Here is a 14,507-nt window from a genome sequence, read left to right on the forward strand (position 1 = left end):
TAGTCCTAATGACTTTGCAGTTCTCTTGATAGTTCCCTTCCCTTCACTACGTCTGTTCTAGTGCTCAGTTTTCCTCATGATGATGATGAGGTTGGTGGCTGTGTGTCAGATGATGGAGGACGAGACCAATCTGGGTCCCGAAAGCTCGTCCAGGACACATGTGGGTGGGTGCTAGTGTAGAGGTGGAGATTGCTCTAGCTTTGTGCATAGCGCATTTCCTCTGGGTCTCTGCAATCTGTCTATTCTTTAAATCGTTTCCTTTGCCCCCCCCCCTAAAGATTGCATGCCCTTGCATGCAGGGAATTATGCCAGGGCATGGAATTATGCCCTGGCATAATTCTCAATACAGCAGCTGCTTTGGCAATTGGCTGTCAGGAATTCTGACAACATGGCCTGCCCATTTGGCCTGAGTTTTTTATAGGAGGATGCCGGGAATACTGGCCCTTTCAGGACCACGGTGTCCGGGATTTTGTTCTGCCATCTGATGTGCAGATTCAGCTCAAGTGAAAGGGATTGAGCTGTTTTGCGTATCTGGTGTAGACAGGCAAGTCACACTGGCATAAAGAAGGGTAGTGAGTACTACTGCATGGTAGATCTTCAGTTTGGTGGTAAGACTGAGGCCCCTCCGCTCCCAGAAATTCTCACGGAACCTTCCAAAGGCAGTGCTGGCCTTGGCGATCCTGTTGCTGACTTTTGCTTATATGTTCACCACTCTTGTGAGTATGGTGCCAAGACTCTTGTGAGTATGGTGCCAAGATAGGATGAAGTTGTCGAATGTTGACCAGACCACACACTAGAAATGGAAGGGACGACGACGTTTCGGTCCGTCCTGGACCATTCTCAAGTCGAGTGTGATGAGGACAGGTAGGGACAGGCATTAAATAGGCAAGAGAGAGCTGAGGAGGAAAGTCAGGTGTAGGGGATAGTAGTAATGAGAACTGCAGCAGGCCTATTGGCCCATACGAAGTTGTCGATAAGAAGATGTCGTTATAATTGAAGTTGTCGAATGCCTGCAGATTCTGCCCCTTGACAGCAATGTGTGGTTTTGGTAAGGTATTCCGTGCACAGGTTGGTAAATGACTTTAGTCTTTTTTGGTGTTGATGATGAGACCAAAGATGTCATAGGCTTGTGAGAAGCATTCCATTTCTTGCTGCATCATTTGGTCTGTGCTAGCATACAGTCATCAGCAAACAGGAAGTCTTTCTCATTCACACTTTCTCATTCTGGCCTAGTACTCAGTCATCCTCATACACTCACCACATCTGCCCTACTGCAAACAGCTAGCCTCCCCCCACCGCCTCATCAGAGGGGCAACCTGGAAAAGGGCCGGCACAAACACTTTGAGCTGGCTTTCCAAAAGGAGCGAGCAAGGAGCCAACCAAAGAATATAAATGTATAGATTATCCATATATTCTAAAAGAGAAGACAGGACACTACAACGAATACAAAGAATATATGTGAGGAAAGAATAGTTGCCCAACACAGCTCAATCTCGAGGCTGTGAAGGCCTACTTCAGCACATTAACAAGGTCACACAAACCATAGTGCACCCCACCAACCAAAAATCACTCCCGACCCCAGGGAAGAAAGAAAGCCAAAAACAACCAACTTACCCAGGGTGAGGACCATCACAAGCTAGGAAGCCCTCTAAGGGCGTGATCCTAGCCTGAGTGATCCTAAGGATCACTCCCTCTAAGGAAGTGATCCCCAAACACTCCAGAGAAGAGAACCGTGGCAGAGCAAAGGCAGCACTAAAAACACAGAGAGAAGATAGCCCTGTGCACATGCAGCTCCAAGCGCTCTCAGTTTCTTGTAACTGTACAAGAACTCGGTTACTCTTGTACAGTTCACACTGTACAAGAGAGCAGAGGAAAAGCCACAGACACAAAACATCACTGATCTGAAAAATGGACACCACCAGGGCAACCAGGTACTAATACCATCAGCAAATAACTGAGGGAACAGCAGTCAGCTGATGCAGGCTGCTTCCCTCTTTGCCCACAAATGAGGGGGGGAGGTGGGGTGAACGAGCTCTTGCTAGTTTCGTGAATTTTCAATCATTTGTTTACATTGTTGAAGAAGTTCTTTTGGCAGTTTTGAGGCTGCTGTCTCGTTTATAATCAGCAGCTGTAGGGGCTCCCCCCAGAAAAATTGTGATAAAATACACCTAGACACTGTAAATTATGCTGCAAAAATAAATTCATGGCAACTCTGGCTGCTTAAAGACCACGCGCGACGCCTTTGGGACGTACCTTGCATGAGCGAGCATGCAGGGTGTGACGTCATCGCTCATATTGTCGGCTCATTTACGTCATTGGTAAGTATTGTAACCACTCGATTATCCAGGATTTGTATATCCGGAAAACGCCCTTATACGGCCAAAATTGTGACCGGATAAAGTTATCTCAATATCCGCCCAAAATGTCCACATGAGCCAGAAAATCAGATATTTGTCCGGATAAAAAATCTGGGCCGGTTAACTTGCTGCCGATGTTGCAATATCCGAACAGTCAGCCGAACAAGGAGTGAATTGTAGGAGGGGGTGTGGTGGGTGGGTGGGTGGTGTCGGGGGAGAGGGGAGTGTTGGGAGAGACCACCTGGGTACAGGAATTACCATTAATTTTAGAACAATTCATCATAGCCAAAAACAAAAGAAATGCTAGTAATTATGTAATAACAAATATATAAGTTTTCTAAAAACAATTTGCACAGGCTGAAGTTTCTTTAAAAAATATTGTGAGTTTTTTTCCTCCTGGCGGCCTATGTTATAGCTGCCCCAAGTGGACCCGTCCAATACTGGTCAACCCATATGCTCCCGTACCTCGTGTTATACCACAGTGCTGTGCCATTAGTGAAATATTTTTTTAAATAACTATTTTATTTTCATAGTAACTTTGAACATTTTTGGCCAAGACTATCTATGTCTGGTAGCAGCATCAATTGTTCTGGAGGTGTTAAGAGGAAGAAGGTTGTCCTAATAATTAAAGACAAGTTACGTGTTATACAACTCTGAAAATGGCCGGTCGACTTCAAGTGAAGTGAAGCCTGAGGCGAACCAAAAGCTGATCATACAACTGGCCAATGAACACAGAAGGCAAGCTAAACTTGATTCTTATATGGTAAGAAAATCAAGCCTTCAACCAGTGAGGGGTCACAGGCAAGCCAAGCGCCTTCAACAAGTAAGGCGTCACAAGCAGGCCAAGCGCCTTCAACAAGTGAGGCTTCAGCAGCTGGCAGTCAAAACTCACTTTGCTTAATGAACTGTGCAGTATTTTTAAGTGTTAATTTTAGTATCGTGTTAGTATAGGTTACGTAAATTGTCAAGAATTTTTTACTTCAAGATGTGTGGCATCAATCAAGAAGACGAACAACAACAAGGTAAGTTGATGTTTCTAGTTGAATATTTAATAATTATATGTGGCAAGGCAATTCAAATTATGTTGTTTGTAGTATAAAAATAGTTGGAAAGGGTCACTTTTGGACTCAAGAGGTGAAAAAGTACCATTATCCAGAACGTGTGATTATCCGGCTGGGGTTTATTATATTATTCCCATATAGTCCGGATGATTGAGTGGAGACAGTACAATTAATTTTTTTTTTCTCGTGGTCAGGGAACACAAATTAACAGGTTAATAATTATTTTTTATGCGCCTGTGGGTGACAAAGGCCAAATAGCCCTAGGCAACACAAGGGTTAAATAGAATAATATTTTACACGAACCTGAACTTTGTTGCACAGGCTGAGCTGATATGAGACTGGTAAGAGTCGAGGCCGAGGTCACGGCAATTGGCTTGGTCACAACAGTCACAGACTTCTTCACGCCTCCCTCACCCTAAGTAAAGTAACAATAAAATGATGCAGACAAGTAAAAATAAACAAACATGAGCATAACAACTACAAATTATTAAGAACTAAACCAAACATGTAAAACAGTGTTGCTTTCAATTGTCAATATTATTATTAGTTTACTACTGTACATCACAATCTCAACAGTTTAACTCTCACACAATTTACAGGATTATTTAATTAATATAAAATAAAATGTAGGGATCTGAGAATTCTCAGAACAGTGCCACACCCATTTCCAAGATATATTGTTTCAATTTGCCTTACAAGTCAACAGTCAATAATATTAACCTCTACATTGCACAGGGCACCTTAAGACACTGGATGGAGGGTGCGCAGAGCACCATATGGTGATCGTAGATATATCCTAGGATTCAAAACTGGCGCATGGTCACTTAGGTATGAGATGGAGGCCTCAGGCCTCCAGTGAACATCCGCCTTTTTGAAAAAATTCAAAGCATGCCCCACAGCCATGGGAAGCCTCGGTTTCAAGGTAGCAACCATGTCTAACACATCATCATTGAGTTCCTGGTCTCCGGTCGGCCGCGGTGTTGAGAAACGACTCTCAGATGTAGAAATGTAGGACATATTGTTTGATGAAGAACATATTAGATGTTAAACACTACAGTCTGGACAAAGGACTAACACAGGCATCTGACACTAGTAATACAGACATATCACTATGAGCTATGGGAAACTTAGACAAATTTTTCATGGGTATAATTGGACAGACTTGTTGCTAGGCAAGGAAGTAAATAAGATGTATGCCAAATTTTGCAAAATATACGATGAAGGCACACAAACATTCATACCAAAACAGACATGCAGACATTGGAAACCGGGTTGGTTCAACAGAAATTGAAAGAGGGACAGAGATCAAAAGACACAAGCATGGAATCATTATAGGAAGAGGCCAAACCCCCAAACATACCAGCGATACAAAGATGTGAGAATCAACTACACGACAGTAAGGAGAGAGGCAGAGAGGAACTTTAAGAACGGAATAGCAGACAAATGTAAATCAGATCCAGGCCTTTTCTATAAATTCATTAAAAGCAAGCTGCAGGTAAAGGATAATATTCAGAGGTTGAAAATGGGGGACAGATACGCAGAAAATGAAATGTGTGAAACATTAAACAAAAAGTGCCAAAGTGTGTTTGTACAAAATGAGACCAGGGAACCAAACACAATAAGAATTCCAGAGAACAACATAAAGCACATAGAGGTGTCTAGAGACGAAGTGAAAAAACCCAGCGCTGAATGTAATGAAACACCATTTTCTGGGTGAGACCCGGAGGCTCCCCGGAGCTTTCCAGCCCGATATGTTAATGTCAGACTTTGGCATCAGTCATGTGTATGGAGTTCCGTGGGCCTACCGGGGACCACAAGCCAGAACCTTTAACCCTCAGATGACGCAAGGGAAGCAATGGCCTATAGAAACCCCCATGTGATTGGAAGCATTCTATGTCTGCCATCGACCGGGTCAGACACCCAGGAAGGTAAGTGTCCCAAAACAAACCCCAATTCTGGCGAAAATTGCTTCCAAAAGCTGAACAAGTGGATAGAACTCCCAAAAAGAAACAAGCAAACGAACATGACGTCAAACGTCACCCGCACCACTGTTTGCACAGCCCCAAACCATCGTGCCGGCTATCCACCCTTTAGTTCTGAGGCTGGATGTCAAAACATGCAAAAAAAACGCCGACCAGGGGGAGGGAGGGATGTTGAGGAGCCTCCAGGTCTCACCCAGCAAATGGTGTTTCATTACATTCAATGCTGGTTGTCTGGGGGGGAGTCACCGTTGGCTTCCCAGAGCTAACTACCCACAAAGGAAAATAGAGGGACATACCCTGGGAGGCGGTCGCCGCTAACTCCTCAACTCGAAGTGGAGATAACTTGCTGCAACCGCTGACTCAAAGCGACACAGGCACGACCAGGCCCAGGAACGGTCACGAGGTACCGCTCAGCCAGGATCTTCTTTGACCACCAAAATCCCAGCCCAGCCCAGGACACGTTGACAAAGACGGCAGCAAGAACAGTGAATGTACGACCGTCATGGGCATCGGGATAGACCGCAGGCTGGCTAGCCTAAATAACCATGCGGACTACCTGGGAGACCTGCACCTGTGAACAGGGAAGAAGGGAAACCGGAACAACCCAAAGCGCATCTCCGGACACGGAAGCCGTGGCGAGCAAAAAAACGGCAGAGGTCCGCAACCGAACACAAAACATGAAGCACCCTGGCCTGACTAACCAAGCATCAACAACCCAAGGACCCCTCCGGAAAGCAGCAGTCTCATTCTTTGCCAGAAAAGGAGACGGCTGCAGACGAACAAATCTATCGTCACGACCGAAGGAGCAGAAACCCCTGCGCCAGAGGAGAGCGTGAAGCTCACCGACCTGACCCCCCAGAGGCCAATGCCAACAGGAAAAGAGCCGTTGAGAACAATCCTGAACCGAAGGGGCCACAACAAACCAAGAGAAAGAAAGAAAAGTGAGCACCCTATCCAATGACCAGGACGGCTCAGATGGTGCATGAGCAGGCCGGAGGTAAAACAACGCACAAGACAGCTTGCGAAACGGTGCAGACGTTACAGCAACACTGAAAGCAAGCTGAAGTGGCTACGCCAGCGCCGCACAGTATGAGGTGACAGTATGTGGCAAGATGACGGCCCTGAACCTCCACAAGAGAAGTGGAGACAAGACAAGGAGAAGTGACAAGGAAAAGGAAGGACCGCCAAAAAAAAACACACTGCTGCCAAGAAGAAGCACGCAGGTGGGACACCATAAACGAAGCCACCCGACCACCAACAGAAGGTTAGAGACTCGAGGCAGAACCGAACCAGCCCCGACATGGGCCAATCGAGCCCAGGAAGAGGCGGAGTCGCGGGAAGATCTCGAGTGCGACCACCGGGCAAGCAGAGCCGGAAACCCAAGCCGGGAAAGGAGGAGATGGAATGTCTGCCATACAGAAAAACGTCCCAATGCCAGCGAGACCGTCAGGAGATCGGAGACTATGAGTCCGACGCGAGACGCTAGAGAAGGGACACCGCAAAATCATGAAAACGCCAACAGGTAAGGTAAGACAGAAAACCAGGAACCCAAACCTGGCAATAGGAGAGCCAAAGGCACAAACAAAACACACAACAATGTGTAGGAGAAAATGAGAAAAAACGGAAAAACACAAGAAAAAGACCAGAAGAACAGCCCCAACACCAACAGCTAGGGACAAGAGGGTAGAAGGACACTGAGGAACGAAGAAGGAAGGTAGCAAATGGGAACGAAAAGGACACGACCAACAACACACAGAGCTGCTGGTCAAGTCCCAACAAATCACATCAACAACACACACAGTTGTTGGGCATGTCCACCACAAGACTAAACGGAAAAAGGTGCAAAGATATGCCACCAGACCAAGACCCAAACCAAGGGGTATGAGTGATGAGGATATGATCACCACATTCAAGATCCTCACAGGAATCAAAAGGGTAGATAAAGACAGACTATTGAACCTAAGGGGCACACGTACCAGGGGACACAGGTGGAATGAGTGCCCAAATGAGTCATAGAGACGCCGGAAAAAAGCATTCCAATGTCAGAGTAGAAGACAATTGGAATGCACAAGGAAGTGATGTGGTGGAGGCTGACACCACACACAGCGTCAAGCGTAGATATGATAGAGCCTAATAGGCTCTGGAACCTGCACAACAGTCGATTGACAGGTAAGAATCCAATATATATGGAAGGGGTAAGCCAGGCACTGCAAGACGGGCAAGGAATGAGTGACCAAGATAAGACCGCGAAAAACAGGGCCGTGACTCCCCCTTGTAACAAACAACACAGACGAACATAGAAAGCCCCAGGAAGAAGCAAGGAAGGGCCAAACAAAATGTCACAACCAATCCCCAACACGCATCCACAGTATGAAAACTACAGCAAAACGTCATCTCATAGCACCCAGACACAGTAACATTTACCTCATAGCATTCACCCCCACCAACGTACCTCGTAACTTGGTGGAGGTGGGGCCCCCAGAGTGACTCAAGCATGGGGTTGGACATGCATACGAGTGGGACTGAATGGGTTAAATTAGGAGCTGCTTTGTCTGGCCCAATAGGCCTTCTCTAGTCATCTGTGTTCTGATGTTCTCAGATTAGTATCCAAAAACCATGAACCAGCGCCTCCGAACAAGACGCTAGACCCCATAAACTCACCTGTAGAACGTAGGCATGAACGTGTAAAGACACAACGTAGCTAAGAAGATTCCGGGAGCACTGCCATTGGAAGAAGGCAGAGCCACACATGCAGGAGAAGAGTAGGGTAGAGGCGAAGGAGGAGCCCCACACCCATATGCAGGGAAAACCCGGCATTCACCCCATAGCGGCAATCCAGAACATCCCCTGTAGCTACGGGGTACTGACTGGAGTCAAATGGTTTTCGTTAATGATGGAATGCCTTTGCAGAGGACACAGTCAGCTGATCTGAACAGCAGCCTAAAAGAGTAGTAAGTAGCAAAACATACATAGCCGGCTAGTCATTTGGGCCACAAGTAGCCCAATCTGGCAACCCTGCACATGACAGGAGGTCCCAAATGCACAACCCACTCAGGGGAAAAGCGCCGAATAGGAATATTGAAAGAAAACGAGCAGTGCCGAGACAGAGGAGAGAGAGAAGATACAATCACAAAAGAACGAAACAGGACCGAAAATTGAAAAAAAAAGCACGGAAGAGGACCAACAAGCCCTAGACAGGACCGGAGGGAAGCAACACCCGAAGACGACATATGTTCCAATAATACGGGAAGAAGCGAAAACCTTCCAGGACCTTCGAGAACATATAGAAGCAAGCACAAAGCATGAAGGCACATAAAGGCACAGTCGCACCCGAGAACAAAAGTCATGGAGAACCCCGAGAAGAGGGGAACATGACGGTGAAGGCCCATCCCAAAGAAGGGTGAATGACTGGAGAAAAGTACCCACCGACAGGACGGAACCGACGGATCCAAGGGACAAGGAACCAAACCGGGGAAGGGGCCGACGCCCAACAACACGTACGGAGAGGGGGGAAAGAAAAAACCCACTCCATGTAACCACCAACCCCGGTCAGAGGGTAGAAAACCCCGGCAGGGTCCAACGGGGCCCGAGGCCCCTCAAGTCAGCCCCTCTTTAGTACCAGGAATCCACACGGCAGGCCCCGAGGCCGAGCCATCCCCCCAAAGCCCCAGCCTCACAAGCAAAATCCGGGGCACATGGTAAAGTACTAAGGAAGGGAGCCCACTGGCAGAATCATACAACACGGCTGGAGGAACAGGCTCCAATGCCTCTGTCACCACCCCAGAAGGGGAAGTCCCTGAGACTGCCCGAATCTCAAGACCACTGAAGCCCCACCCTGACCCTGAACCCACAGACGGTGAGGATCTGGATGCAGGGAGGAAGGGGGGTCCAGACTAAACCACAACAGGGGGAAAGATAAGGGGGGCGCGGAAGGAACAAAACCGAAGCAGCCAACACCCCCTTAGTCCCATCACACCAACCAAAACGGGGCAGCCTCAGGGCTTCCGGGGAGCAAATAACCTAGCGCGTTGCCACCATCTAAACGCAACGTACAACGCCCGTGCTGACTGTATCAGCATAGTCCACATAAGGCTGGGTAACCGAGTCACAAACAAGCAACAAAACTTGTAGGAATTGGGAACGAAAGTGCCACCGACCCCACAGGCAGCAGACGGAGGCAAAGACAGCAAGTCACCCTGAGACAAGGGGTGAGAGCAACCCTCAAACTCGCTGGAAGCAAGGGGGGACTCCGGGGTCACATCCAGCGGACCCGCACGCCTCCAGGGGTTTCCCAGGGTCCCGAGCGTTTAATATAATAGGACTCGCGCTCAGGTAATCCCAGGCAGGGTACTGCTAACTGGCACCCAATCCTGTAACTACACTTAGGTAATTACATTGAGGTGGACGATGTAGAGTGTGTGTACAGTACATGCGTCTCGTCCGGCCTACCATGCCTCCTTAGGTCAACACTACTGGATGTACCATCTGTGTCATCTGACGTGTGTCTACTAAGTGATAGTATAGGTGATGAGACTTTTTCTAGGTTCAGTGACACAGGTTCAGATACAAGCAGTGTTGATGAACCGAGTGCAAGCAACTATGGTGTTACTAGGCGGGGTTTTACAGCCCCAGCAACACGGTGAGACAAGTGCCAGTGTGTTATGGGGCCTGAGGACAAAGACGACAGGAGCCCTCGACATCAAGTGCTCAAGTTCATGTTAGGCCTATACTATGCAGAAGAGCCTCATCTCCTGACATACTCAACTCTAGCACAAGACTACAGAGCTGTGTTGTGGGTGCCCGTGCTGGTGGTGCTCGTGCTAGTGTAAGCCGTGATGTTGGCGCCAGAACCAAAAACATGGGTGTACTTGTGTGGGGAAATTGTGACAATTTTGTCCAAAAATTCCAGCATTTGATAATACTGATGTTGGTGTGACACCGTTATTCCCATATACTTGTGAATATATATGGCTAAAATTTATAATTTTATGGCATATTTTGATCATCCATTCATGGAGCATCTCTGTGCAGACGAACCGATACGTTCTACAACTCATTGCCTCTAGAATTTCACTTGCCTCTTGAATGAGACATTGGAAAGACACAACTGTTGAGGAAATGTAAGTGTTTTTAGCATTGTGCATGATGATGAGGCATGTAGAAGAGCATGTGATCCTAGATTATTGGAACAAAGACAGCCTTGTTCCAACCCCTTGGTCAACAGATACATGTCAAGTGATAGGTTCCTGCTGCTTCTTGGATGCCAGCACTTTGAAAAGAATGAGAATGAAGACAGACACGACAGACTGTGGAAAGTGCAAAAGATATTTAGCGAATTAAGAGGATTGTTGCGTGACTATTTTGTACCAGGACAATGTGTCGTGATTGATGAATCGCTAGTTCTCTTCAAGGGATGACTGACATTCAAGCAATGCATACCATCAAAGCAGCAGTGGTTTGGATTAAAGTTCTTCGTTTTACGTGACTGAAATTGGTATGGTCATGGACATATTGTATTCTGGAATGGACGTTGACATACCAGGTCAAGATCCACACGGGTTCTCAGGCAGTGGCCAAGTTGTTTCTATCATATTCCTGTCTGGGTCTTCTGACATTCGGTGGGGGGATATATATGACTACTACTATAATTTTCTGTCCTCCAGTTGCTATGGTGCCTGATATGTAGTCACTGAAACCTTCACAGTTCTGAATTACCATCTCTTCGAAACTCCAACCTTCTCTTAGTAGCAAAGCTACACCACCTCCTCCTCTCCCTTCTCTCTCTTTCCTCACTACATAGTAGCCCTGTGGAAACACTGCATTTGTTATGGTGTTTGTTAGCTTTGTTTCTGCGAGTGCTATTATGTCTGGGTTTTCTTCTAGTGCCCATTCTCCGAGTTCACTTGTTTTATTTGTAATTCCATCTATGTTAGTGTACATTGCCTTGAAGCTCACTTTCTTCAGTTCATTTTCTTGTCCCTTTCTTGGCGAGCATTCTGCTGGTGTGGGAAGCTTTTCAGTGGGTGAGAGGATCTGTGAGGTGGTTTGCAGGGTTTCAGGGGAGTTTGGGGTGAGGGGTGGGGGTTTCATGGAAGGGGGGACAGGTAGGGTGTGGGTTAAGGAGATAGGGGGGACATGGAGGATACGGGGTGAGGGGGGGAGGAGGGATAGGGAGGGTATGGGATGAAGGAGGAGGGGGGGACAGGGGGGGAAAGGTGGGAGGGGGGACATGATGGGAATGGGGAAGGGATGACAGGGTAAGAATGGGGTGGGGGGGGGGGGAGGGAGGGTTGGGTGGGGGCAGGTAGGGTGAGGGGAAGGGAGGGTTTCTATGCAGAGGGGGGGTGGTGGGGTTGCCCTCCCCTCTGGTGTTGCTGGGATGCTGGTTTTGGGTTCGCCTCTTGTCTCTAGGACTGTTGTGATTGGCGAATTGGTCAGGCAATAAATATATTATACCAGCACACATTTGTTCATCACACATGTATCCATATTTACAATGTAAAGACAATACACCTTATGGTGTCTTGATATGGTATAATAACAGAATAAGTGGGCATGCTGGCTTACATTTGAGACAATAATAACATTAGGTTGAGTGTGCTGGCTCATAGTTGTGGTGGATGAAGCAGATGCTACCCCAGATGATCCAGCTGCAGCAGCTGCAACTGCAGCTGCTGCTACTGCTACTGCTTGCTATAAAATAAATTACTATTAGAGGATATCTCATGTATTAAGGTTTTCTGGGGAAGCCCTTTGGTGGGTTTCTGAAGAACCCTGAAGCTGTCACTTTGATAGCTTCCTAATACTAAATTACATCAGTCATGGGTGTCTTGTTGACTAGAGCCAAAACCAGGCCCCCCCCTTGAAGAGGCACAGGAATCAGGGCATTGTTACTAGGGAGAATAGAAACCCCCTAAAAGACATAGTCGGGTACTTGTAACCCGTTTCTCAGCTTGCTGTGTTTCAGTTCCTGGTAAACTGGCAGAAGTCCTAGTTTGTTCCGTCTAAGATTTGGACCTGGTTGGGTCTAGTTTGAGAGGCTTCGTGGGCATCTCTTTCCATGCCTCCTTCAGCTCTGTTTAACCTGCAGTGACATCGCTGTCTGGCCCTGGGGTGACTCTTAAGTTGGCCAAGAGTTTATTTATGTGAGAGCCTGAACATTGCCTGCATTTCCTCTCAGCAAGGCTTAAGTCTGGGCATTGTAATGCTTCTTCAGGTTCTGCCAATTTTACCACTGTAAAGACCAACATGTTTGGATCTCACTTGCACTTTGCAAGTTCTTGCTTCACCAGCATCCTTTTTAGGTTTTGGGGAATTCGGTTCCATGGTGCCATCCTCCGCTTCACTCGATGTATCCACGAACACCTCGGCTCCTGACTGGGGCTTTGAGATCAGTGTGTACCAAACTATCCAGGGTCGGTTTCCACGCCCACTCCATCAGGTGTACAGCAGAGTACATGAATTTGTGGCAGTGTAGCAGGTCCTACAGAGGGTTGATCTTCCTCCAGGTAGGTTTGGTGTGGACTAGAGCCTATCCTCTGGCTCTAGTCCAACTGCCTCCTGGTGGTTCATTCACTAAATCATAGGGGGGTGTGTCACTTCGGCTCATCCGTCTTTGCAACTGGAATCTTCAGGTAGCTCAGCTTCTGGCTTCTCGGGGTTTAGTTCTCTGAGCATTTCACATGCGAGGTGTGGCCTACATCTTTATGGTTGGCTTATTTCACTTCCAGCCCATTTTCATGGGCTTGGCTGTCAATAACACATACTTTTTTTCATTGATTCTATGAAATGTTAGCTCTCCTCAAGGTGGAGCTCTTTGCGCTGGCTTGAAACTGGCGGCTTCCTTCCTATGTAGATACATTCTCTGATCGCCAAGTTTTAATGGTTGATACCTTTTGGCTACACTGGTTCAAGATGGGGGGGGGGGGAGAAGAGGTTCATTTAACTCTTTCCCCACAGTTGATGCTCCAGGTGTTCTCCAGGATAGATGCATACTTGGCTAAGGTGGCTGGCTCAGCCTTGGTTTCTAGCCCTTCTGGCTTGGTTCCAAACCCGGCCATTTTTCTGCAGCTCTGCTTCTTTCAGCCGATCAGCCATGTTATGCACCTTGCTGGTTCAACCTTCTCCTCCAATCTATGTTCTCAGAGATTCTGAGGTAATTTATCACCATTTGTATGGTGCACAGGTGGCCGATTTGCTGATGTCCCACTTGGGTCTTTCATCGTGGCGACAGCATGAATTGTCCTGGTGCTGTTTTCGCTTCTCTGTCCCTCTTCATTATTTCTTTAGTATCTGTTCCAGTATGTTTTTTTCCTTCTTGTCCTGGGTGTTTGTTGATTGGCACTTAATACCTAATTTACTCGCCTCTTATTGCTTGGCTTTGGTGGAGTCATTCATATTGACAGTCAGAGCCAATACTTCCTCGGCAACTGTTTTGCAAGTTGTCTCAGACTTACTTTCACCTCTGATCTCCTCATGCTTTCGTTAAGTCATTTTAACATCTAAATTGGGTGTCAGTGTTTCTTCCCCTCAGTTCATGGTAGCCCCTTTGGGTCGGGATAATTTTTCTCGAGGCTTTGTTTTTGTTGGCTTTCACATCTGACTGCTGGGTTAGGGGGCTTCATGCTCTCCTCAAAAGGCATGGGTTTTGTTCTTTTGGTCCTGTTGACCAGTTTCTCTGCAGTTGTCTCCTTTTCTTGCAAAAAATGAGACTCTTGACTTTTGGAAGAGTCCCTTGATAATTCTTAATGCTTGGTTTGTCCAGCCAGGGATGCATCATCTGTTGTATCCTGTACCGGCAATTCATTGCTACTCGCACGCCACCAGTTCTTCCTCCGTGGACGTGCTGATTGTCGATCTGGTTTTCTTAGTTCTTTGGTTATTCCAGGTCATTTACAGGTCACTCCAGGTCATTCATAGTGCCATTAAAGCTAGCCAGCTTGCAATCTACCCTCAGTTCCACAATGTTAATAAGTGGTTTTGGCCACCTTTTCGCTATTATGTCATGGGCTGATATTCAGGCTCGGGGCTTATGGAGGTCTAACAGTCTTGGTGGTTAGGTATCTGATCAATGTTCCTGGGGCCAGATTCACGAAGCAGTTACGCAA

The 14,507-nt window shown here is 47.1% G+C and overlaps 1 protein-coding gene across 1 annotated transcript in view; it reads right to left on the reverse strand.

Annotated features, from left to right (window-relative positions):
* Positions 1-14,507, reverse strand: part of LOC123745508 (putative transcription factor SPT20 homolog-like 2) — a 175,663-nt gene that overhangs the window by 99,301 nt on the left and 61,855 nt on the right. The window contains exons 11-12 of the mRNA XM_045726086.2: positions 11,968-12,093; positions 3,722-3,833 (exon numbers count right to left, since the gene is read on the reverse strand). Coding sequence (XP_045582042.1) covers positions 3,722-3,833; positions 11,968-12,093 — 238 coding nt within the window. The remainder of the gene's footprint in view (positions 1-3,721; positions 3,834-11,967; positions 12,094-14,507) is intronic.

This window comes from Procambarus clarkii, chromosome 71 (assembly GCF_040958095.1).
Source record: "Procambarus clarkii isolate CNS0578487 chromosome 71, FALCON_Pclarkii_2.0, whole genome shotgun sequence".
NCBI lineage: Eukaryota > Metazoa > Arthropoda > Malacostraca > Decapoda > Cambaridae > Procambarus > Procambarus clarkii.